The following is a 27,340-nucleotide window of genomic DNA, read 5'->3' on the forward strand; positions in this document are numbered from 1 at the left end:
AAACAGAAATATAGTATTAAAATAATATTGGATGTAATATACAACATGGTGACTATAGTTTAAAAAATAATATGGAATAGAATGAAATTCCAGGTTACCAAACACAGTACAGGAAACTGGACTTGTAAATTTTGGTAAGAGAGTAAGTAACATAATACAACAACATAAACTAGGAAAATGTTTAAAAGGGAATGTTCAGTTTACCTTTAGAAAACAATCAGTTAATAGTTCCTCTCATTGTCAGAATGATTAATTACTCTGGCCCAGACCTCTCTTCTGAGCTCCAGAATTGAACGAAGTCTCTCCTCGACGTCTTCATTGGCTATGTCCAAACCTTGACATCTTCATCATATCTAACACCAAACTCACAGCCAAAGCAACAGTGAATGCATACCCTTTCTGTGTGTCCTGTTCCAGTGACTGCCCCCACATGTGACTGCAGGACACATGTGACTGCAGAAACCTAAACATCCTTGAGACCTCCTCCACATGCACCTCTGTTCCTAACGCTTTCGCCAAATCCTGTCTCTCTACCAAAATGCTCCTGAAAACTTGCCAAATCCCCTCCACCTCGTGGAACCACCCCCATCCTTCCTGCTTTCTCACCCCTCTAATGCATCCTCTAGTAGCTTCCTAACAGTTCTGCACACATCCCCTCCTGCTCTTAGTTTTCTTATTTATGGTCTTTTATGGGCAATGCAATGGTCTTTTTTGTAAATGCAAATCCATTCATGTCACTTTCCTGCGTAAAATCTTTCATTGGCTCCCAGGTGCTTTATGATAACATCTGAATCCTATTTAAAAAATCCCTATAAAATTCATACAATGGTCTACAAGGAACTAATGACCTCTTGGGCCCACCTTGAACCAGACTTCTTCACCCCGGCCCCATCCTCATTCCTGTAGTCCCTAGGCCAGCCATTCAGGACTCCAGTACTTTGCTCAGTGTTACCTTGGCCTGAAGCATGCTTCCTTCTACCTTCACTCACCTGTTCCTTCATCTCATCTCCTGTGACACTTTATCAGGGAAAACTTCCATGAGATACCCAGCAAGACCAGTTCCCTGTGCTTTTCCTCCATAATCAACTTCAAAATTTATAATAATATATTTGTGTGCATTTTTGTTTAATGTATCCCTTTGCTATCATATCTATTTCTATTTATTTATTCATCCCTTTGGCAGTAGCTGGCACTTAATACATATTCAAATGATTATTTATTGAATGGATGAATGAATTAAGAATAAGAAGGGAGTAAATGAAGGAGGGAGGAGAAAGAGAGCAGGAGTGGTTTATAATATGAAACCCACCAGGAGCTTAGCGTGCTCCATTTCAGGTTTGTCTGTCAGCTTGGATAACTGTGAGCTAGTAGGATATATACTAGGCAATGGGCAAGTGTCACACTTTGACCAAGTCAGTACAAGTTATCCAGATGTTAGTCAGTGTAAGAGCTTTCCCCTCAGGGGTGACAACCTCATACAAGAGCATCCAGAAACCCCCATATAAAAGAACACCATTTTTAGACTTTTTGGTTGAGGTCAGTAAATACCCTACAACAGACATGAAGAGTGAGTGACCTTCCCCCAGTGCAACTCAAACTCCTGGGAAGATTCATGTGCACTTCAAACACTCTACAGCTGCAGTGCCTCCTAACCAGATAATATACAATGTAGAAAGCCCAAAAGCACGCCTGCTAGGAAGTTTTGTGCGTGCATTCGTGTCTCCAAGGTTTCAAAGGAGGAAATGATCAGCAGGGAAGTGATAGAGAGAGGCCAATAAAATGTTACTGCCCTTAAATTATGTAGGAAAACAGAGTCAAGGCAATTTTTGTGCTTTATACATTTTTTTCCTGATGTCTTCTTAACTTTGGTATCCTCAAAATTCAGGGGGAGAGGAGCAGGCCAAGTACAACTATGAAAATGCAAAAGCAGGGAGAGAGAAAGCCAACGCAAGGTGCAGCAGAGCGCTTCCTTTGATTAACTGACTTAGAGCTTTGGTATAATTTGGCATCCATTCAGAGCCTCCTGAGTTTGGGATACAATGTCTAACATACCTTTAGTCCATTTCAAATAGAACCTACACTACACGCTTAAAGTCACCAATAAGTCTTAATATCCAGGAACACAAGGCATAATCCATATTTATAACTTTTAGAAACAAGATTTACATTCCCAGTTTGGTTTCTATTATGTTCTGCTGGCCATATTTTTTGTGGAGGGAGGATAACATGAGACATCGATTTATAAGAACATGCTATGCATAAGAAAGTTTACTTTACAGAACAGTGGGGAAAATCCTAGAAATTGAAGAAACCTCCATTAATATAGACACCAGGGTACCTGGCCCAGCTTGCTCCCAACTTTGTGCCAGGGACACAGTGATAGAGCAGAACCTACAGCTAAGATCTGGGTAATGTGTAATCTTGGGGAAAACTTGCATATCTATATTTGGAAAGCCCTGAGGAAGCCCATAAACATAGAAATATCTCCTCAGGACCAGGGAAGACAATAGAGAAAGCCAAGCAGGTGCTCTCAAGAGTGTGCGATATCATTGGGAAGATGACGTAAGACATCATAAGACAGTCACTACTAACACACAGCACCATGTATGAAGTACCAAGGGAGGAGTAAAACAAAAATCTGCCACAGTCCAAGGAAGGATGGTTATAGAAGTTTGTTTTTTGTTTGTTTTGTTTTTTTCCAAAGGCTTCATACAGCGGGTATTTAACCTGGTTGTGTTAGGATCCAGAGAGGCAGGGAAGAAGAAATCAGGATGAGTGACAACTTTATAAAGGGTCCCCTTCTCTCAAGAATAAAAAAGCATCCAGGTTATATAAACTAGTAGTGTTTTGTAGGTTAGAGACATTTTCTGCTGGATTTGGCACCTATATGGGGGTGGAAAGAGAAGCATCAGCAGGTTAATTTCTACCTTTCAAAGAGATTTGCTGTTTATAATTTAAAACAAAACTACTGAAGTATGAAACAAATTGTGGGAGTCAGTAATACATTTAAAGAAACTGACGTTAATGAAAAAAACTAGACTACATATATAATTCCTGCTCAGTGTTTTATCATCCAGTCCCAACATCAGAAGATCTGCTGACACAAGTGTTTTCTCCTCAGAGAGGAAAGTTATTATTTTATTATTTATCACTCTCATGCTTAAGCCTGCGTACTGGTATTCATTCACCAGGCATCATCCTCCTCATTTTGTGGGTACGCATAGAAAATGTGAAGTATCGTGCCTAAAACCAAAGGTGTGGATAAGTAAGTCTGTATCTTATACTACAATTTGAATTCTCAGTGCTTTTTATTTAGTTGGATATTTGACACTTGAACTATGATACTTTCCACTAAGAAGCCAGCCATTCTAATAATGGCCAAATATTTCTTTCTCCTTCCTTTAGTTCTGATAGAGCTTATAAACTTTGGAGCACTTCAGTTTGATTTTTTCTCAACTATAGATTAATGTGGCAACAAGTAATAATTATTGGCAAAATGACTATTGGCAGCAGAATTTAAAACATACTTAATTCTCTGAGCTCATTTCAGCTATATATTGAACAGTGAAATGAGAGTGACAAGCAGTGAACTGTGTAGAAAAAGAAAAAGGACATGAAGTGTTTCAATCAATCAGGAATAATATTATAATCATCTCTTTCACTTATTGATTACTTACTATTCCAGGAAACACACATATTAACTTCAGTGCTAACAACAAAACTGAAAGGTAGGGGTTATTATATTCATTTACCAAACACCAGTGTTGTAGTTCAGAGAGGTTGATGAATTTGCCCAAGGTCACTCACCTGATACATGTGATGAAGATTGACCCTTTCTTTCCGTCCCCATTGTTAGTGCCTGGTACGTAACTTCTGGCCCTTACCTACTCACCTCATCTCTCACCTACTATTCTGTTGTATTCTCATCTCATGTATGTATTCTTGTTGCTGCTCCTTCAAAGCCATCATTTGATCCTGCCATTTCGAGTTCGATTCCCTGGACCAGCCATGCTGCCTCATGCCTCTGTGCCTGTGCCTGCATGACCTTCCTGCTTTTCTCCTAGCGAGTTCCTATTCTTCCGTCAATGCTTAGCTCAGGAGTCTTCTCTCTGAGGCCTTCCCTGACCCCAGCCGGGCATGGCTGATCATGCTCTCCTCTGAGGGCAGTGCATAACCCCATTCAAGTGTGGGCTTATTCACTGTTTATGTTCGCCTGCATGGATACCGCTCAGAGACTGGGAGCTTCTTGAAACCAGGAAGCATGCTCCAATTATCTTTTAATTATCAATATCTAGCACAGTTCCTGAAACCTAGCTGGTGTTCAATAAATAGGAATACTTATACTACCCAGGTAGAAGTTTAAACTGGACCCAGAATGATTGCAGATGACGTGGGGTAGGTCAACCCTTTCTCCACTGCAGTACCAGTGAGGTCACAGTCAGCAGTCTCCAGAACAAAAAGGGTTTCTTTCAAAACTATGAAGGAAATTTTTTAAATTACAAACCAGAGAATTATACTGGATTTTAGTTAAAAATTAGATCAGTTACTTCATTTGCTGCTCATTTCTCCTGTTATATTTATTAATTATCAAAGATATTAGTTAGTTTGAACAACTGCTCGCTCCCTTACAGTCCATCTGTGCTCTCCTCTCAATAATGCATTGGAGTCATAAGGCCGGGATTTATGGCCTCGGTGATTTCCACGACACAAATCATGATTCCACTACAGCACTGAGCAGAAGGGAAGGCTAATGGGCGAGGCAGAAAATGCTTAATCAATATCACTCATGGCATAAGATTAAAACCCTAAACCCCCAAGCAGATTTTGAAAAGGGCTACACTCAAAACCCCAATCTCTAGAAATGCATTTCCCGTACCATAAAATTGAGAATCACTTCCTTTCCTCCAAAACTCTCCATTATTTCACGGGCCTCTTAGGGATGCAGAGGCTATGAATAACTCAGCTGGCCCACAGGGAAAGAAATCCCTGAAGGAATGAGGTGGGAATACATTATTTCCAAAAAGATAGTTTCCTACCCAAAATACATGCCTTTTCTCAGATAAAATAGAGTATCAGTCCTGTATCAGCACAAAGAAGAAAATTTCAGAATTTTAGTGCTGAAAGAAATCTTAAAAATCGACTATTAGTCCTGGATCTGGCAGAAGCACTTTCAGACCTGGGTGTCCAGGGGATGGACCACAATATTATGAGTCAAGGGATTGACCAGGTTTTGGTGACTAGGAAAACACACCTCCTGTATTAAGTGCTCGTGAGTAGGAGTGTAACTGCAATGCTGAACCAGACAGGCATTTCTGCTGTGGTGATGCATTCTAACAGAAGCCACCTGTGTGTTCTGACAATAAAGAAGGTGTGCACCTAAGGGTCAGGAGAGTCGAATGTGCTCAGGGGACCACTAAGCATCCTGGTATAAAGACTTCGGCATTATTAAACTTCTTGAACTTTGAATCCCTTTACAGACCCTTGGGAGCTATACAACTGATTAGAGAAAGATTCTTCCTTTCTTCAAAACCACACTGTTAATGTCCTCAGATAAAAAAGAGAAGGTCTAAAATATTACCCCAGCACAATGACACAAAAATAAGCCACACAGTTGTCTTTTCATTGAACACACTGAGAACCAAGGAATCAGTATAATGGTGAGCAAACGGGTCCAATACATTTTTCAATATTCTTTCATTGGGCTACATCTAGGAAATAATATCCCAGTGCTAAAATGCGTAGTCTTATTTTTTCCTATCACCCTCATCCCAAAACGGAATGGCCATCTCAGTATGTTACTTTCATCATCTGCCTCAACACATTTTAACAACGTCCTTGAAATTTTAACTACAGTTGAGTTATATCTAAAATGCTCTTATTTTCTATAATTTGTTGTTCTTAATGTACATTTTTAAATTTCCCTTCAGAAGCAAAGAAAACCTGCATCATACAGATACTAGATAGTGATTACAACTCAACAACAAAATCCTAGTACATGTATTCATGAACGGTGAAGTTTCCTCCCACCTGGCACTTTTATGTGTCTCAATTTCATGACCCATAATAAAAAATTATGAAATCATTAAAAATAAATGTCATTCAAAATACACTCGTTTTCCCCATAGGCGTTTAGAATGGTTCCTGTTACATACTTGTAAAAGTTTGTTTACTCACAAAAGCTACAAATAGTTTATTAAAATATAAGCAATTGAAGCAAATAAAGTTTATGGAGAGGAGAAGAGAGATAAAAGAAGAAAAATCAAATCAGTTTTCTTTAGGATGAGAGAGAAACATGGTAAATTCGGTTAGGAATATGATATATTCAAGGTTAACGCCAACTCCAAGAGTTCCCTTGTTTGACACAATTTCTCAGGAAGAAGGTACAATCAGGGGCTCCAGTATTTCCTTATAAACAAGCACAAAATGCCACACCCTGAAAGCACTCTCTCTTTGCATCAATACTCATAACTAGATTTTTACCTATTTTTTTAAACTCTTTACTCACATATTCTGAATGATTATAGAAACTCAGAGGTAGTAGACAATCGATCCTCATATCTATCGCTCCTTGAATTATCCTAAACATTCGGCACAATTCTGTGCCTGAAGTGAGAATTCCACAAATAGTTACTAGTGAGAAAGGGTAATAGGAAGAAAATACCAACAACAATCCTGTTAGGATCCTATATCCAAGGTCCGTCCAGAAGGTATCCAGCCATGTAATATGAAAAATAGAAACATTTATTGAAGAAGATACAACAAAAAAGAGACATTGTATATAAGACAATGATGCCTCAGTCCCCTTCAAAGTAGGCACCTTGGGACCTCACACAGTTCTCCCAATCACCATCAGCTGTCCCATCGTATTTTCCTGAATCTTATCCATGGTCTGAACTCTCTTCCCTTTCAAAGGTGATTTTAGTTTTGGGAAAAGCCATAAGTTGCAGGGCGCCAAATCTGGGCTATAGCAGGAGTTGATTCACCTGGGTGATTTGATGTTTCACCAAAAAAACCCTGCATAAGACATGATGCATGAGCAAGCATATTGTCATGAGGAAGCTGCCAATCACCAGTTGCCCATGGCTGTGACTTCTGAATCATCAGAATAGTTTCCACAGAGGAATATTCAAGCTTAATGCATAATCTGATACAGATTTGTTGCTCTACTCACTCAGTCACTTTGAATGTGACAGCACAGTACACATGCTCACTCAATGGCATCTACCAGCCCCACTAACTAATACAATAAAGTCATCATTGGTCACACATGTGCATTCCAGTCCACTCTCCTTGGCTGCCAGGTTACATCAAAGTCACACAAACAGTTCTCATTATATTAAAAATTGCTGGGCTTTTTCTGGACAAACCTCATATCAAATGATGCTTATATATATAAAATATGCTTACATGTAATATCCTTGTATATCACATATTATAAATTATGTATGATATTGAATATGCTTATGTTATCTCACATAATTATCAGAACACCATTAACAGGCATTAAAACCAAAGCTGATGGGAGTGAACCACATATTAAGAAATACATTAACTTAAAAATTAATCTATCATTCTATTCTAAGGATCATTCAAATAAGAATACCTTCATTGGTAGCCATGAGAAAATAAGAAATCATTTGACTCCTATTAAATTAGATTCTCTAACTCATACATTAGATTTCCTTAATCACTTATTTTTATAAGATTGATGATCAGTTCTTCCATTCATTTCTGATACTTTGATAAGAGACACTAAAATAACAATGAAAATTAATGACTTGTTATACTACCTATAATGGTATAAAGTTAAAATTTTCACAGAGAAGTCAATATCCCATATAGGATTTATCTGGAATATGTCTATAAATTAAGGTTCACCCTTTATCTTATATCATCTGGGTTTTGATTAGCAGTATGTTATAGAACCTAACAATAAGGAAACAATAAAAACTCTTACTAAAACTACATTATTTTATATTTGTACCTTGTATATCACCAATTGTTCAATCATGTTAAAAGGAGTTAAAATATATTCTCTGAGTAGAGTATCCTGACAATAGTGAAGACTGTTAATCAATCTCAAGCTTGAGTTTTACTGCCCAAATATGGCCTATTCTTTAAAAATATATTTGAGAACTATGGGACTTCAGGTCATGATGGAGGCACAAGTAAATACAGCTCAACCTTATCACTCAACCACAGCAAAAATTACAACTAAACTACAAAACAACTATGACCCAGAATCATCAGAAAATCGAACTGTACTGAAGTCCAACAACCAAAGAAGTCACATTCAGCCAGACAAGTAGGAGGGGTAGAGATGCACAGAGATGTACAGATATGTGGAGATGTGGAAGGGGCAGTCCCACACCCATGTGTGATGGATAAATATTGGGAGGGATATCTCAGGAGTGAGGGATCCCAGCCCCACACTAAACCACCACACCCAGGGTTCCAGTGCCAGGAAGATAGCCAATGCCAGGAAGATAAGTCCCCATAACTTCTGGCTGTAAAAACCAGTGGGGGCTTCACAATTCCAGAAGAAACTTCAGGATTCTCAGGCATCTCCACTTAAAGGACCTACAAACGGACTCACAATTTATGCAGACTCACTCCCTCTGGGCTCTCACACTGGGGCAGCAGCTGGAAGGGTACCTGTAGCATATGGGGAGAAATGGAAGTGCCTGGCATCACAGTGAGTGTGGGAGGACAGCTTCCTCCTGACAAAAATCCAGAGGCCAGGCAGTGGTCATTGTCCCCTTTCTGAGCCATTCCCCATACAGAGCCACAGGGTGGCAACACCATATCTGAGACTCCCTCAATCTGGTCAACCTGGTTCACAAGGGTTGCTCTGCTCTGGAGATTACCAATGGCTCCACCCCACCAAACTGGGGTGTGATTTCCTACAATAGGCCATGTTACTAAGATAGGGAGTCAAAGCAGTTCTACCTAATATGTAGAAACAAACAAACACAATGAGGCTGCAAAAATGAAGAGACAAAGAGATATGGCCCAAATGAAACAACAGAACAAAACTCCAGAAAAAGAACTAAACAAAATGAAGATAAGCAATCTTTTAGACGCAGAGTTCAAAACACTGGTTATTAGGATGCTCAAGGAACTCAGGTACTTCAATAGTATAAAAAAGGCCCACTTAGCAATGAAGGTTACACTAAGTGACATAAAGAAAGACTTACAGGGAACCAACAGTGGAGGGAATGAAGCCAAGAATAAAATCAATGATTTGTAATATTAGGAAGAAAAAACATTCAATTAGAACAGCAAGAAGAAAAAAAGAATCCGAAAAAAAAAAGGATAGACTAAGGAGTCTCTGTGAAAACTTCAAACATAACAATATTTGAATCATAGGGGTTCAGAGAGGAGAAAAGAAAAAGCAATAAATTGAAAAATTATTTGAAAAACTAATGAAAGAAAACTTCCCTAATTTGGTGAAGGAAATAGACATACAGGGCCAGGAAGCACAAAGAATCCCAAACAAGATGAACACAAAGAGAACTCTATCAAGATACATCAAAATTAAAATACCAAAGATAATGATAAAGATAAAGACAGAATCTTAAAAGCAGCAAGGGAAAAGCAGAGAGTTACCTACAAAGGAGTTCCCATTAGACTATCAGCTGATTTCTCAAACAAAACATTGCAGGCTAGAATGGACTGGCAAGAAGTATTCAAAGTCATGAAAAGCAAGAACCTACAACCTGGGTTACTTTTTCCAGCAAAGCTATCATTTAGAACTGAATAGCAAATAAAATGCTTCCCAGAGAAGATAAAGCTAAAGGAGTTCATCATCACAAAGCCATTATTATATGAAAGGTAAAAAGGACAAGAAAAAGAAGATCAAAACTATGAACATTAAAATGGCAATAAATTCACAACTATCTATAATTGAATCTAAAAAACAAACTAAGCAAACAAGCAGAACAGAAATAGAATCATAGATATGGAGATCATTTGGAGGGTAATTTGTTGGGGGGGGGAAATGAGGAGAATGTGAGAAAATGCGCAGGGATTAACAAGTACAAATTGGTATATAATTGAAATAGACAGTGGGATCTTAAGAACAGTATAGGAAATGGAGAAGCCAAAGAACTTACATACATGACCCATTGACAGGAACTAAGTGGGGGGAACTGCCAGAGGGAATGGGGGGTACTAGGTGGAGGGGAGCAAAGGGAGAAAATTTGGGACAACTGTAATAGCATCATCAATAAAAGATATTTATAAAACAGTTTTTGATATCTACTTTGAATCTTGAGTTGAAACCAAACTTTTATATACCTAATAAAACAAGGTGAATTCTTAAGAAATAACACCTCACATTTCTTTATATAGTATATTTTAATTAGTTTGAGCAGAGCCATAGTTGAAAAAAGATTATCTGCATATATATGTGGTTGAGCATGTAACACTGAAAAAAGATAAAATCATTTACGTTCTTCATTATTACTAAGACATTACATTCTATAAAGCAAAGTAACAGAAAATGAACCCTAAAAAGTGATAATTTTGAAATTCTAGATGTGAAGAAAAGAGACCATAATTGAGAAAACATTGAGAAGATAACATACTAGAGTGAGATAGTCAGTCCCCGCCCCCAACGGTTCTTCCAGTCAGTCCATTGAGAGTTGCCCCTCATATAAACTTATGTGCTGATGCAATTTAGAAGTTTATCTTAATTTAAATGTTAATGAGAATTGTTTTACTGCATTATTATTAAAGCTATATTATCAGGACTTACCCTTTTAAAAATTCATAGTATTTGTGCACATAAAAATCTGAAATAATAAATTAGATTAACTGTGTAAATTAGCTCATCCCTATTATACCTTCATTATAAATGTAAGTATATAAATATAAACTATCTGTGGGAAGTTCTATTCCTTACCCACCTTTCCACTAACAGGAACTTTCAAAATGTTACTAATACGCAAGCCTGTACAACCCATGAGAATTCTTTATTTTCTACCAAATGTATAGTCTAGATGGACAGATAATATTAATATAAATGAAATCATGGCAATATACTAATAAGAACTGGCCAGGTATTATCTATACAAAGTCTCACACCAATGGTAGAGTATCTTCCCTTCAACCCCACTATATCCTAAAACACACATTTACCCACCTAGGAAAAACAGTGTTTCACAATTGCTTGCTTGTGATTGGTTTTGTTCATTTAGCATCCCAAGAGTACTCACTAATGGACAGGTGGAAATGAATATGGAGGGACTGATGGATAGATGGATGAATGGTGGATGGAAGCAACAGAACATATTTAATACTTATGAGTATACATATATATAAAAATTCTGAAGAAATTCATAGCAGGAATTCATCCCTACAGAGTTAAATTCAACTGAGGAGTTTTGCAAAGGAAGTGTTAGTTGAACTAAATTTCCAAGTACAGGATTTTTATGTAACTTAGCCTATGTGCACAAAATATTATCTCATTTAGTTTGAACATAATTTCAACCAAGATCTGAATTAATTTAATAATAAAGTTGGAGAGAAACTAAATGCTAGTCAGTAAATTGTCACATCACTTGAAAGCTTGTTGGATTGGAAGACAACTACTGCGATTCAGCAAATCCCCAGGTGCTTCCCTCTAAGTACTAGAAAGGAATGAGAGAACCCCTAAGAAAGATGGGTAATCAAAGTCCTGCCAAAGCAGGACCTGCTCTCAAGGTCAGCATGTCAAAGGTAGAGCCTGTTTTATGAAGAATGTTAAAACTACAGGAAGCTAGTGGAGATGAAAAGGCCTGTTGAAAAGCAAATAGGATATGAGAAATTGTGACAGAAAACCAACTATAAATGCCAATGTTCAGGGATATCCCACATAGAGCCTCTGTATGAGACTAAAATGCCATTAGTCATAGATACAGAGAGTTCTGTCTCTGTTACTCCTGCAACAGTACCTAACACTGTTATTTGTCGTTTATCTTGTAGTCTTTAATATAATTGGTGATTTTCATTCTCACAGATTTATGTGAACCTAGATTAAAAATATAAACTGCCATGTTATCATCATCATTATAAGATTCTCGAGTAGAATACTGTAACTACAATTTTCAGGAAAAAGAAAAAGAAAAATGAGATCATTTTCACACTGATTAGCAACTGCACCTCATTGCACAGCAGTCTGAAGAAACAGATTTGAAAACATAGCATCAAGATTAGTGGGGCCTTTGAGCCATAGGCTCAATTTGGGTCCTATCACTTTACCTGCCAACAGTGTGGATGTAGCAGGCATTGGGCTGTGCAGAAAGATTTGCATGTAAATGAAAACAGTTTGGGGCATTTTGCTTTGCCTCAGTAGAAGAGAAAGATCACTTTTCACTGGCACTGCAAAAATAAAATAGAGGTTGACACAGAAGGAATCAGGGCAGAGTCCATTACTGGGAAAGCTAATTTGGCAGGTGCACCAAACTCTTAGAGATTGTGGGCCGTGCTTCTAGGGAACACTAAAAGAGTTTGAAAAATGCAGGTGTGGAAGTGATTGAAGGAAAAAGCACAGATATTACACTGAAATTTACAGGAGGAAAATCACCAAGAGTAATTATTTTATTTTTAATATTACTTTTTTCTTTCTTTTTTATTTTTATTTTTTGACAGAAATTAGAATTTTATTTTATTTTCAATTTTTAAATTATTTTATTGTTATTCAATTACAGTTGTCTGCATTTCCTCCCCACCTCTCTACCTGACCCCAGCCAACCCACCTCCCCCCCCCTGCTTCCACCCTCCCCCTTGGTTTTGTCCATGGGTCCTTTATAGTAGTTCCTGAAAACCCTTATCCCCACTACCCCTTCCACCCTCCCCTCTGTCTATTATTAGATAGTTCTCAACTTCAGTGTCTCTGGTTATATTTTGTTTGCTTTTTTCTTTTGTTGATTATGTTCCAGTTAAAGGTGAGATCATATGGTATTTGTCCCTCACCACCTGGCTTATTTCACTTAGCATAATGCTCTCCAGTTCCATCCATGCTGTTGCAAAGGGTAGAAGTTCCTTCTTTCTCTCTGCTGCACAGAATTCCATTGTGTAAATGTACCATAGTTTTTTGATCCACTCATTTGCTGATGGGCATTTAGGTTGCTTCCAGTACTTAGCTATTGTAAACTGTGCTTTTTTTAAGTTTTTTATATTTTAAATTTATAACTTATTTTACATAGTGTAATATGTTAAAAATTTTAAATAAAAATAATAAACATTTTAATAACTGAAATAAAATAAAGAAGGGTCTCAAACATTATAATGCAGCATTATGCATTATGTACCTAATCATTAGTGTGGATTTTTGAAAATTCACTCTAGCCCCCTACCTCTAATCTAGAATCATAATGGCCTGATCTTGACATCATTAGACTTTATCAGACTACCCCAGTCATATAGTTTCCGTAAAGCCCAGTCAAAAACCTTCTGAGATCAGGGTTTTTAATTTCTACCCAGATAATAATAAATACCCTTTCTCTACTATTCATTTATTAATATAGTCATTTATTCGTTAAATACACAGTCAGTGCTTCACTATATTGAAGGACCATATGAAACAATATAAGGCATAAGGAAATATGAGTAGTCAAAAATTTTTGGCACTCAAAAAGGCTATGGTCTAACGTAAGATAAAATATATGCCAAATAACCACCACAGAAGACAAATTTCAAAAAAATACACATATTATACAAGTGGTACTGAGGAAGGGCCTTGATAGTTCAAGAGAGAGAGACCAAGAATGAGAGTGAATGAGTGAGTTCGTGAGTGAATGAGAGATGCCAATTTGGGAAAATATAAACACTCTTCCTACGTGGAGTCCTCTCTTGCTAAGTGTTTTTAAGAATGTTTTATGTTCTTTCCAGAAGCCTTAAAGACAAGGACAAGAGAGTATGTCAGAGTGTCTCCAGCATCTAAGGCATTCAGAAAATCTTTGTGGAAGCAAATAAATTAAGGAATGAATATTTCTATTTCGTTTTATATAATAGCATATGAACTTAAGAAAATAATGCATATAGCTGACTTCTATTTATTTCATGTTGCAAAACTAACATAAAAACAAATTGTTTTGTAAAGAACAAAGTACATTCACAAATGATAATTCCATTTAAATATTTAAGATACATTTTTTAATTTCAAAGACAAAGGGACCTACCTGCATTTTATGACTGACTGGGGGCACTACTGAGTTTACAAATTTACAAGACACACATAAAGCTACTAAAATTCAGGATTTTATTTTAGCCTAAATGCATTTTGGTGCAAGGAGAACTATGACCTTACAAATAAAACTCAATGTTTTTCACTTTATGATTTCACTCTGCAGGAGCTCACTATAATGTATTTTTCACACAAAAGGCACTAAAAGAGTTCTCCTCCTGACAACAATATTTTCTTTCACAGTATTCTCAAATTACAGACACTTCAAAGTCCTCAAATCATACTGAGTTCCTGCCTTATTACCTTATACTTGTGATCTCCGGATAGCAATTGTTACTTTAGTTGGCAATTTAGCTCTTAAGAAAATACCAAAATTGAGTAGTAAGGCCTGCATTACATAAAGTAGTAAGACTTTAAAAGTATAAAAAAGTTTTGTTTTTTAAATTTAAAGGTAGAATAACATGAATTTGGACTCCTAATTAAGTATCTCCCGAATTTTTTTAAAAACCAAATTACTAGTAGAATCAAGGTAATTAAATTTAGTAATCCAACAGTCAGTGGTACTCATACAAATTAACCATTAGGATGCTAAAGAGTTCCAAGAAAGAGACTGCCCTTCAAACAGATAAATTAGGTTCAAAGTCAAATATATGATCTCTGTAGTAGAGTCTATAAAAACAAGTACAGAATCACTCTCAGCAATACTGACTCTTGCCAATAAATCTAGAAAGTAACAACATTTCTCAAAAGAAAGATGGCTAGTTCATTTTACACCACAAAGGAGAAATGACATATTTAGCAGAATCAGCCAGTCAGAGCACAATGTACTGTACATATACATATATATATACACATATATATACACACATATATATGTATATATATATATATATAATACACATACACACCATGCCCTGATTGGCTGGTACATACATAAATATTTATAATATATTGGCTAATATATATATATATGCAATAATTTGTCTTCTTATACACACATGCAATAACTTGTCTCCTACCCTACCCCATCCATTGCCTTTCTTGAATTACTTGCACTATTTGTCTCCCTCACTAGTCTTTGATTTTACCAGAAATCAGAAATTGTCTTATTCATGTTTGCTTCTCTACTGCCCCAGCCTTGCTATTTGTCCGCACCTATCTATAACTGTTTTACATACAGAAAAAAATCAAAACAAGTATAATTTAATATAAAACAAATACTCAAACTACAGATTGATAGAGGTTTGGGATTTTTTACATCTTTTGTTAAAGAGAAAAGCTAACATCATTTAATTGCAAAATATTTCTACCAATTTCTAAGTCAACACAAAAGTTTATCTTTAAAATCCCTGAAGTTACACATATTTCTATCAGAGAATATATATAAGGTTCCTGTCTTAGTCCAGAATGTTCTCCAGATTAGAGCCTTCTCCTTCTGCTTTGTTTTGGCCAACATGAGTTGAGTAAGAAGCAGAGAGCTCTGATTTTGAGGTGTCACATCTACCCACATCACGAATCCCCAATAAACTGCATGTTTCTTTCCAGAAGACCTAATGTGCAAAGCAGTGTCATAAAGTTATGGTGTCGCAGAGCATGTTACGGTGTTCATCCTACTGGAAATAAGATACAAATGTTAAGAAATGGTGTTTAAATAGATTCAGACACATTACATTGTGTTCACTTCTCTAGGTTCCAGGACCAGTGTGAGTTAGATAAAGTGATAAATAGGCTGTAAAGGGTAGCGATTAAGAAGTCAGGCAACCAGTTCTGCAATTCACCACATGAGTAATTTTAGACTAATTATTTAAACTACCTTAGTTTTCTCAACTGTAAAGTGGGGATAATTATATTTATCTTACAGCAGCTTCGGGAGGTTTAAAGAAGGTGACCTAAGTCCAACATGTAGCACGGTAGCTGGCACACAGTAATTGCTCAATGAATGATAGTGATGATAATGAGGAGGATGTTAGAGATGTGTCCAAGGCTTATACTGACCAAGAAACGGAACAAAGGCCCACAGCTACTCAAATGGCTAGGCAGAAAACCACTGCAGAAATCCTGAAGAAACTAAATCAGGATCCAAGGTAGCTGACTTTAATATTCTGCCAGGGAATCAAGCTGCACTGTGATCATTGCTCGCACTATTTCTTCTCCTATAACACATTTTCTCAACTGCCTTACTACTTAAAAACCAAAATAGTGATTAATAAAATTTTCAAGATGGGAATCTAGCCAGTAGGAAAGGCATTTTCTTTCAAGAGTTTAATATCAGTCAAATAATACCAAATTGCAGATTCTCATTCTGACTCTAAGTAAAACTACCAGCCTATACACAAAGTTCATATTTGCTAGGACTGAAGCAATTATTGCGAAGCAATTCCCCAAACACATCAAATAGCACATATCCTAGCAAAACCCAAGGCTATCTTGAAACTCAGCTTCTGTAAGTAAAACAGAAGATAGAGGCATCAAGATGGACAAGAATGAAGTTATTAGCGAGTATATTTTTTTAAAAGTAAAACTTCTTCAAACAAATTGAGAATTTTGCAAGCAGTGGTGAGATACAGACACACCATATACATGTATATATGGATACATATCATATACATCCATATATATATGAAGTAATATATTTAAGGAAACTAACTTCCTGAAAAGTGTATTTCATATCTCACTTCTTTCCAAACACAGGGTAACACTTCAGGCACAACAAAACAATAAAATAAAGATAAAAAGCATTTACTCTTTTTACATGTTCTTACATTTAGTTAAAGAAAAATATAATCTTGTCCAGAAGTGAACTTACAAATATCTAGTTTTATTTGCACCTCTACTGATTAGGAAAACCAGCCATGCAATCACTGAGGCAAACAAGGTGGTATTTTAGTCCCGAAGGAGCTGACAAAGTGCATGTAAAAGACACCTGTCAACTGATGTCAATAAAGTAACTGGCAAATAACAGGACATTTGGAACAAGGGACAGGGAAGAGTATGACTTAAGGCAAAACTGACTTGGTCTGTTTTCCCCTTAACAAAATAGGGACCGCAGGGAGGAAGAGCCAGATTGGATCCAGAGATGAACTCAGTTTGAGACAAATTCAGAGACAAATTATAGATGAGGCGGCGTACCTCATTGTGTTGGGCTTCGATGTACTGCACTGCACAGATGCCGCACCTCCTGGGAACTGAAGGGTTGTGGCAACCCTGCACTGAGCAAGTGTCTGGCAACATTTTCTCACCGCAAGCTCAGATGATGGTCAGCAGTTCTTTAGCAAAAATCTATTTTTTAATTTAAGTATGTACATTCTTTGGCATAATGCTACTATGCATTTAATCAAAGATATTATAGTATAAACATAACTTTTATATATATATTAGGAAACCAAAAAACAATTGTGTGACTCCTTTATTGTGATGTTTTTATTGTGGTGGTCTGGAACCAAACCTGCAACATCAGGGGCATGCCTATACTACTTTGAAAAATATCATAATGCCTTTTTTTTAGTATGTATATAAATAGGTAGAAGTAAACTTAATTGAAATGAAAATTCATTATGTTTAATAGATAAAGACAAAAGTAAGATAACTGGACTCTAAATTACCACATAAAATGGAAAATAATGTCTTGGTCGTGATAAAGCCTACCTCTCAAAAAATGAATTCCTTCGTGAAGTCCGTTTCTCTCACTATACGCAGATCACTGAAAACAGTAGCTACAAAAACCCTAAAGTATCATCCTTTAAACAACCTAGAGAGGTGGAATCCTCACTAGGTAATATCTGGCTCATACAAATGGAGGATTCCCCCTGGGATACACGGGAACAGCATGAGCACTCTGCTCAAGAATAATCAGTGGTAATATTTAAGCTCACTAAAAACTCCATTCAGAAAGAACACAACAAGCAAACATTTCCTATGTTTTGCAATTCTACAAAGGGAAACATAGCCTTGTCATTATTTTCTCTGAAAAGTGGACTGTCACTTTCTATTCAGAGTATTATACTTAAAATAACCCTTGCTATCCAACCGAAGAGAAGTTTAAATGGCTTGTAACTCAGTAGCCGAGATCTGGAAATAATCCAAGTCCCATCACTAGATGAGCAGATAAAAAAGCTGTGGTACATTTACGTGAAGGAATACTACTTGGCTCTAAAGAAGAAGGAAATCTTACCTCTTATGACAGCACTGATAGACTGGAGATGATTACTCTAAGTGAAATAGGCCGGTCAGAGAAAGACAATTACCCTATGATCTCACTTATATGTGGAATGTAATGAACAAAATAAACTGACAGAGTAGAAACAGAGGCGTGGACACATGGAGCAGGCTACTGACAGCCGTCAGAGAAGAGTGGGGTTGGGGGGCTGTGTGAAAGAAGGTAAGGGGATTAAGCAAGAAAGCATTTCCCTCTGGTGATAGCCAGAGGGGTAGGGGTAGGTGGAGATGGGCAAAGGGGAATGAATGAGAACAGAAAGAGACTTTGCTTGGGTAACGGACACATGATACATTGTGCAGGGATAGTTATACACTTGAAACTAATATGGTTTTCTGAACCAATGTCATCCCGATAAATTCAGTTAATAATTAATAATAAATAGGTAGGTTGTAGCCAACTAATTAAAATATGATCAATATATATGCATGATTATATATACATACCTGTATTTGTACAAATATACATAGATATTTATGCAGTAAATATAGGTTAAACTGAGCATTTTTTTTACATAATTACAAATTGGAAACTTTAAAAAACTATTCTTTCCCTTTAAAATCATAAGCTCAGCCCTGGCTGGTGTAGCTCAGTGGATTGAACGTGGGCTGCAAACCAAAGGGTTGCCGGTTCGATTCCCAGTCAGAGCACATGCCTGGGTTGTGGGCCAGGTCCCCAGTGGGGGCCACAGGAGAGGCAACCACACATTGATACTTCTCTCTCTTTCTCCCTCCCTTCCCCTCTCTCTAAAAATAAATAAATAAAATCTTTAAAAAATTAAAATAAAATAAAATCATAAGCTCAAAATTATATATGAATGAGAAAAATACCATTAATCATGACTTATTTTATTCATCTGACTGGAAATTTTTAAATGTAAAAGGCACATATCATTGATAATGAGACAGGTACTGGAAAATTATTGCTTAGGCAAATACCATTGATGTCAAGAGAGGAAGTAGTTTAGCAGAGTCAAAATTTTTCCTAAGGGGAATTTCCTAAATAATGAGTTAGCTACTACCTCTCATTGTTAGAAAAGCATATAATGATTTCTTAGCTCAGGATCTAGATAATATATGTAAGTTTTTATATCCCTGGACATCCACATATTATGTCTTAAAAATTACCTCACCTGGAAAACAATGACCTACAGGACCAAAGGAAACCATAAGTAATTATAAAGAGTTTACTATATCAAAATACACTGAAACCATTAGCTCTCTGAGAGACATGACTAGATGCTACAGACACTTTAAACAGAGCCCGCTGACAAATGGTCTGGGGGAGCAGAGCCTTATTAGATTTAAATCTCCTACTGCCCTTCCCGGAACCATAGGGATGAGCTAGTGAAGCACCTAGGGTTGCTATTCATTTCTGTTTTGTGAAATAACATATTTGGGCCATCTTCAGGTAGGTTTACTAAGTGATTTATTGTCCAAAATGGAACAATGAGCATAAATTGGGACTGCCCTTTGAACACCCTGTCCATAGGGGAGAGCATGACTGTGTGCCCCACCAGATTCAGCATATTGAAGTGCAGCAGGTAAGAATGGAGAAAGGAACAGAGAGAATGAGCAGAGTACACCATGGTCAGACTGGAAAGGAAAAAGAAAGAGCATGAAGTCACTAGATGGTTATGTGAAGAAGAAGAAGGAGCTGCTTTATTTACTTACTTGGCAACAAGAAGGGATTCACATGGTTGTATCTGAGCCTCAGGGTATCTGTTTAATGACAGTGGATATCCTCTCCACACTACCCAGGCAAAATATATACACACATTATATATAGTATGTTATATCTGCATACATATCTTATATAGATAATGAATATGTAGTAGTTGTCTAGAACTAACATATCCTCCAAATTTGCATTTTTATACCCAATTTAAATGATTTATAAATCATAATTGACTATAAGATTACACACACATATTTATGTATGTATTTTGTGAATGTATATGGAATTTACTATAACTACACATGTGAATATACCCAGTGCTAACTCCTAGATTTGCAAAATCATTGAAGCCCCAATGCTCATTCTTAGATTTTCAAAAGCATTTAAGTCAACCTGAAAAAAAATCTACTGTAATGTTGTATTCAGATATGGTTACCTGTTAAATTCTACCTACTGATACATCGTATTTTATTGATCTTAAGATGCAATTTAATTTAAGAATCACTTTCAGCTGCAGGGAGGAAAATACATGTGAAAAATCCATATTGATTGAGAGTACTATCCCCGTTTCAGAGACCGAATGATGTGACTTGACACCATGGACATGGACAACTCGTGATGATTTTGGCAGGGAGGCAGGTATAGGGGGACTAAATGCCAATGGAAAAAATACAATTAAAAATTTTTTTTTAAATATAACCATGGGCGAAGACATATAAAAAAATAAGAAACTATCTAAAGAAAGTATGTAGAATATTTTAATAAATACTGAGAGCTAACAATTTAACTGACATGGTTCAAATTAGGACTTGTACTCTGGGTATCAGCAGGCTCTAGATATTAAAACAAGCAGGAAATTATGTGCGTGTGCATATACATATACATATGCTTATTACACATAGAATAAGCATATTATGGTTTATTATTTTTCCTAAGTCATCACCATAGAAATCACAAATTACTATAGAGTTAATTCCAAGCAAGCCAGGATTGATATAACATATATGATCCATAAATTTCCATGATGAATAAGAACAAATATATTAAATCCTACAGATATACAACCCATAACCAATTACAGAGCATTGATTTTCCCAGAGGCTAATGTAAAACTCATGTACCTGATAACAGTTTTATTTTCATTCTCTCCTATAACTCAAATCAATTCACATCACACGATTACTTTTGAAAAATATTGTATTTTAGTTATTTGAGCTATTTCATCTGTAAAAACAGAATTCTTACTTCTTTTTAAAATTAATTTGTTTTCTTATTGTTGTCCAATTACAGTTGTCTGCATTTTCTCCCCACCCTTTCACCCCACCCCAACCAAATTCACCTCCCTCCCCCACCTCCACCCTCCCCCTTGGTTTTGTCCATGTATCCTTTATAGTAGTTCCTGAAAACCCTTATCTCCACTATCCCCACCCCACTCCCCTCTAGCTACTGTTACATTGTTCTTAACTTCAATGTCTCTGGTTATATTTTGTTTGCTTTTTTCTTTTGTTGATTATGTTCCAGTTAAAGGTGAGATCATATGGTATTTGTCTCTCACCCCCAGGCTTATTTCACTTAGCATAATGCTCTCCAGTTCCATCCATGCTGTTCCAAAGGGTATAAGCTCCTTCTTTCTCTCTGCTGCGTAGAATTCCATTGTGTAAATGTACCATAGTCTTTTGATCCACTCATTTGCTGTTGGCACTTAGCCCAGCACTTGGCTATTGTAAATTGTGCTGCTGTGAACATTGGGGTGCATAGGTTCTTTTGGATTGGTGTTTCAGGGTTCTTAGGGTATAATCCCAGCAGCAGAACTGCTGGGTCAAAGGGCAGTTCCATTTTTAGTTTTCTGAAGAAATTCCATACTGTTTTCCACAATGGCTGTACCAGTCTGCATTCCCACCAACAGTGTATTAGGGTTCCCTTCTTACTTCTTGTTTTAAGTGAGCACCTTTGGAATCATCCTATTATTTTCTCTAAGATCTTTCAATCGCCTTGATTATTTTTTAAATATGATGTCTTATATTCACATATCAGATAGCTGCATGCATCAAACTTTAAAAATCCACATAAAAACAAAGTTACTCAGGTATTTAATTTGATGAACTGGAGTACATTTCTGTCTCCAAGGACTATGCCCTAAACATTTCAATGTATGTTTAATATGTACATTTCATACATTGAAATTTCATACATTATTTTTAATATGAACATTTCAACATGTGAAATGTTCATATTAAAAATAATCATCTCAAAAGAAGTTAATACTATTACTTAAGAGGAAATGAAAAATATTTGCTAAACCAATTTTTACTTAAGAAAAAATAAATATGGGTAGCAGAATAGAAATGGAATAAAGAAAATGCAAAGTGGGTTCTCATACATGGAGAAAAAGGACCAAGTAAAGAATAAAACCTAGACATTCTATTTTTCTTAGCCTTGGGATCTAATCTCAGCTGACATCAGAAAGGAATTTAATCTGAAGTGTTCAAACAGAAACATATTTTACCCACTCATGAAACAAGAACGGCAGAAGTTTTTATCCAAGGCAATTGAACAACATGAATTAGTAATTATGGTAATAAAAGGGAATCCGAGCTCAGAGTTCCTCACATCTGCCTATATTTTTACGACAAGTATCTATCTTACTGAAAAGCATGGGGATACTCTCTAGACTGACATCTGACCTTTCAGACTACCCATTGTCTGTAACGTGTATGTTTCCTTCTGCTCATAATGGTCACTCTTGGTTTTTTTCCGTATATCTTTAGTTTTGCATTTTTCATTAGCTGCACTTAGCAAAGGAATCCCTTCCTTATACACATCACAGGTTCCTTCAAAACTAGCATCATCCTTTCATCCTTTTAAGACTTACCTAGGAGTCACAGATTCTTCCTGGGAGTTCTCTAAACCTTAAATTTTAGATATATGAGCCAAATTACAGACATTAATGTTTCAAAGAATTCTCACGGAGAAATAAGCATTAAGAAGTAATTGAGTGACAACAGCCAGACCGACTTGCCTAGACAATTCGCTTCTGCAGAGGGTTTCAAGTGTGGTTGTGGATTAGCAGCACCAGCCTCATATGGGATCTTGGAGAAATGCAAATTCCAGGTCCTACCCCTAACCAACGAACTCAAAACTCAGGGGATGGAGATGGGCGTGGGGGCGGACGGGGAGGCAGTCCACACATAACTGATACTAGTTTTCTTAGTTCTAAACCCACAATTTTACCCCAGTGAGGAAAAGCATTTTTCTGATTCTTCCAATAAAGCTTTTAGCATTTTCAGAACCACTCAACGCTACTATTTATCTGAAGGCTCTAGTTAAGAATTAGCAGCTTCACCCCAGGCTCTAAAACTGTCACACCGTGTTTACAAGCATGAGAATGAAGGACACTAGTGGGAGAACATGGGGACACTTGAGCCACAGATACAACCATAGAGGTCAGTTGGGTAAGCACTTTCACGGTCTCCAAATCTTGCCCTCAAAGTTGTCTGTCTTTCTATAACTGACTTTTCTTGTGTCATTTTCCCCCAGATACCGTTATCAATGAATGTGTCAACCTTTCTGGCGTACGACCAGCCCACAATAAGTTACTGTGGGGTGCATCATGAACTTCTCTCTCATAAGACCTTTGAAACGAACGCACAGGAAGATACAATGGAAACACACCTAGAGACTGAGCTGGACCTGAGCACAATCACAGCAGCTGGCCGAATCAGTGACCATAAACAGCATCTGGCTTAACTGAGCTCTTTGGTAGCCAGGGGTCGCCACCACACTTTGTAACCTCAAGGACAAAAATGAGGAAGATTTGTTCATTGTGGACTCTAAAAACAAAACAAAAAATCCCCTGTTAAAATAAACAAAAATCCAAGATTGATTCATGAAATAAAGAAGACATGAATTGTTTCAAGTCTACACTTTGTAATTAGCTAAGTTGTGCAGTATTTTTTTGACTTAGAGTATTTCCCTGGAAAAAAAAATCTTTTTTCCCAAAACTCATCCTACCTATCTGTAAAAACTGTACAGAGCTAATGTATTTTTCATATTGTAAAATTTCAATTATACAAGCAACTGGTATGTACAGTACCATAATTTAATTACATTTTATGTTACAAACTTTACACATTTCAGTTTCTAAAATTTTAAATTAACAAAAATTATTTCTTGTGTTATTCTGAGTCACTCAGTTTTGTAGGGACTGTTTTGTTACTGCTTTTGTGCCCAGAAACCTTGACTCTCCAATTCTGTGCTGTGAGGGACGTGCACGATTTTTATCATGCTACTGCATAGGATTTTATCTACTCGTTCCAGGAATAATACATTAACCAAAAAGGGTTTAATTGTTGACGCTTGTTAAGAAGTTCTTCAATTACATAGCCAGGTTTTTCTTATAAATGGAAAAGAAATCAAAGAGCTTTTTTAACACTTCTTCACAGACTTAACTGTTGCCTTGAATTACAGCCTAGTTTCTAAGTAGTGAAATGTAATCATAAAGAGGGATATTTTAACAACATATTTCCGAATGAATGACTCATTATTTCATGCTTTTGAATAACCCATTGTTAAGGGTGGGAGGGAAGCATGGACAAAACATCACTGGAAACAAAGGCCGTAACCACAGCAACAGACTTTGAAACATTTCAAAGGTGCAACTGTCAGTGACAAAGAAAAACTTGTTACATGTCAGTATTTTCAGGCCAAGGTGGAAGAATAGAGCATAATCGTACAGTAGCAATTTTTCTCCTAATTAACTCAAAGTGGCTTACCTAAAAATAATCATCAATCAGTGCAAAATGTGCCTGGTTTTTAAGACAACTTCTTATTTAGAAATGTGATGCTATATTTTGCGAACATCTCAAAGAAAATATATGAATTTTTTATCTTTGTGTGCTACATCGGTTGTCTCCTGGGAGGGGAGTCTAAACTTCTGCAGCTCATTCAATATAGATATGAGCATGGTGGAGAACTTCATTGCTCAAGGAGACGGCAGATATCCCAAAATGTTCTAAATTGTTTATATTGCAATACATAAAGAGATTCACTTCCAAATTATCTGAAAAAATAATCTGGAGTAATTTGAAACCACTTCAGATCAGATATTGATTTTACACTTGTATCATACAGTTAATTCAAATCAAATTATGAATACCTGACCTTTTAGAGGCTGAAGTAATTAACTTGTTTCTGGTGTTTGACATTGTTTGAAAATATTGGTTATTGTTGAAAATATTGCTAATTTATCTATGATATTCACACATTCTTTTGTGTGTTTTTAATATAAAACTACAAGTTTCAATTGCTGTTGCACTAGAAGAAGCGCTTTTTATGTTGTCATTTATAATCATGACATCAAAAATAGGTCGATAATATGTCAATCTAACAGGGGTCAAATACAATGAAGAAAATAATTTGTGAAAACCAATGTTGAATGTTTAATTTTTTATTTCTTCTAAAGAAATCATACCTATAAAAGTCTAATCTTATCATGACAAATTTAAGAGCAGCTTCAAGAAGAATGAACTTAAAAAATGTACAGCAAATTTTTATTAAAAATATCCGAAGTCAGAGAGAAAAAATATGTTGACAGAAGCAAACTCTCTTACTAATTTAAATCAAACTAAATGTCATAGTACATGTATCAATTATTTAACATCCCAGATTTTGTGACATATTTTGCATAAATTATTTGCTACTCAAAACTTTTTGTCATTTTAAGTCAAATTTTTATTTTAATTTTTTTAATTTCTAACTTCTTTGCACAGTATTCTTAATCGTCTAAGTTGAGAATTTGCTTTGCACAGTTAATAAATTTATAGTTAGTTATAGCTGTATTATTTGTGTTTAAAATCAAATGCAAAATTTATTACTATGGAAATGAAAATGTCATTTGCAATTTTTCTTATTAGAAGTTGACCTTGTAAACATTCAAACATCATTTAATTTGCATAAATAAGCAGTTTATACCTACTTCCAGACACTTTCAAATTGATAAGTGACTTTAAAATTTTTTAGGTTATAGGGAACCTCGTAGATACATGCCCATGGTTTTCTGAAACAAACCACTTTCAACATTTTAAGTTCATTTAAAGTGAAAAACTTAAATAGAAGCAGTCACCTTGGAAACCTAGCTCTGTGCATCTGAGGACTTACTACAGTAAGAGCCAAATAAACTAAGAATTTTGAGATTTCTCATATTTGAAATTAAACTCGAAACATCTTTAACAAAAAAGAAGAGGAGGAAGAGGAGGGAGAAGAAGCTGCTGCTGCTGCTGGATTGTTTGCTTCGTTTTCATCCTGCCACACGGGGCGGGGGGGTGGGGGGGTCGGTGGGAGTGAGGACCTGCTAGAGTAGGTGTGTCTGCAATCATTACCACATATTTGCAGTGTACACATTATATTTGTGTCTAAAATCTTTATTTCTAACCCACCGTTTTCAGCATTTGATAACCCTCCTAACCACCTCGTCCCCATGTCTCCCTTCCTGTCTATGCTCACCTGTTTAAACAACTGAAATGTTTGTGTTTGGAGCTGAAAAATGCAGAATTTGACCCAACATGGTTACAACAACAGCGAGAGCTGTGGCAAACAATATAGTTGTGTAGTGTTGAGGTTTATGACCACATTTCACATAAATTATCTCATTTTGTCTTCATAATCATCCTATGAAGACACATTAGTCTCAAAGAAGTTGAAGCTCACCCAAGAACACCCAGTTAAAAATTGGTGGAATTGAATCAATCTCAAAATTCGGAACCTGTTAGTCTCTCCTCTATTCTAAAAGCCTACTCTCTCAGATTGGAGCCAGAGAATTTCCAGGGACAGTAAACAGAATGGAAAAAAAAAAGGTTAACACACTGTTTAGTAATTCCTAATTTAAGTCAGTTCCTGTATCCATATAATATATGGGCTAAGTGAACTTTTCCTGTGTGCTATTCTGGGCTCTTACATTAAAACTCTTTGTTCAAAAAGTATAACAAGTTATAGACTTGTTAATGTATTATATCTGTAAATGGGCAGAAGAGTTACTTACAGGAAGTGGATGTATATTGGCCCCAAAGTAGACATAAAATCGAGAAGCACAAGAAAAGAAACCAAAGATCATCTAAATTGAGATTGCGTGGGTATTATAAAACAGATCCACAGTGCCAGTTTATACACATGTTCAACTGAACACATAATAAATTCAGAGCTAATCTGGAAGACCTTTATAATTTTTTTGTTCTTTTTTTTTGTTCCAACAAGACTACTTCTTGCATCATGAATTCTCATACATG

At 36.2% G+C, this 27,340-nt stretch overlaps 2 protein-coding genes across 2 annotated transcripts in view; one reads left to right on the top strand and one right to left on the bottom strand.

Annotated features, from left to right (window-relative positions):
* Positions 1-25,757, top strand: part of LRRTM3 (leucine rich repeat transmembrane neuronal 3) — a 166,672-nt gene extending 140,915 nt beyond the window's left edge. Inside the window, exon 3 of the mRNA XM_024561169.3 lies at positions 23,598-25,757. Within this exon, the coding sequence (XP_024416937.1) occupies positions 23,598-23,807 (210 nt within the window). The 3' untranslated portion in view covers positions 23,808-25,757. The remainder of the gene's footprint in view (positions 1-23,597) is intronic.
* The window catches only part of CTNNA3 (catenin alpha 3), a 1,492,024-nt gene that overhangs the window by 1,010,018 nt on the left and 454,666 nt on the right, over positions 1-27,340 (bottom strand). The gene's annotated exons all lie outside the window — the stretch shown is intronic.

Source organism: Desmodus rotundus, chromosome 4, assembly GCF_022682495.2.
Source record: "Desmodus rotundus isolate HL8 chromosome 4, HLdesRot8A.1, whole genome shotgun sequence".
NCBI lineage: Eukaryota > Metazoa > Chordata > Mammalia > Chiroptera > Phyllostomidae > Desmodus > Desmodus rotundus.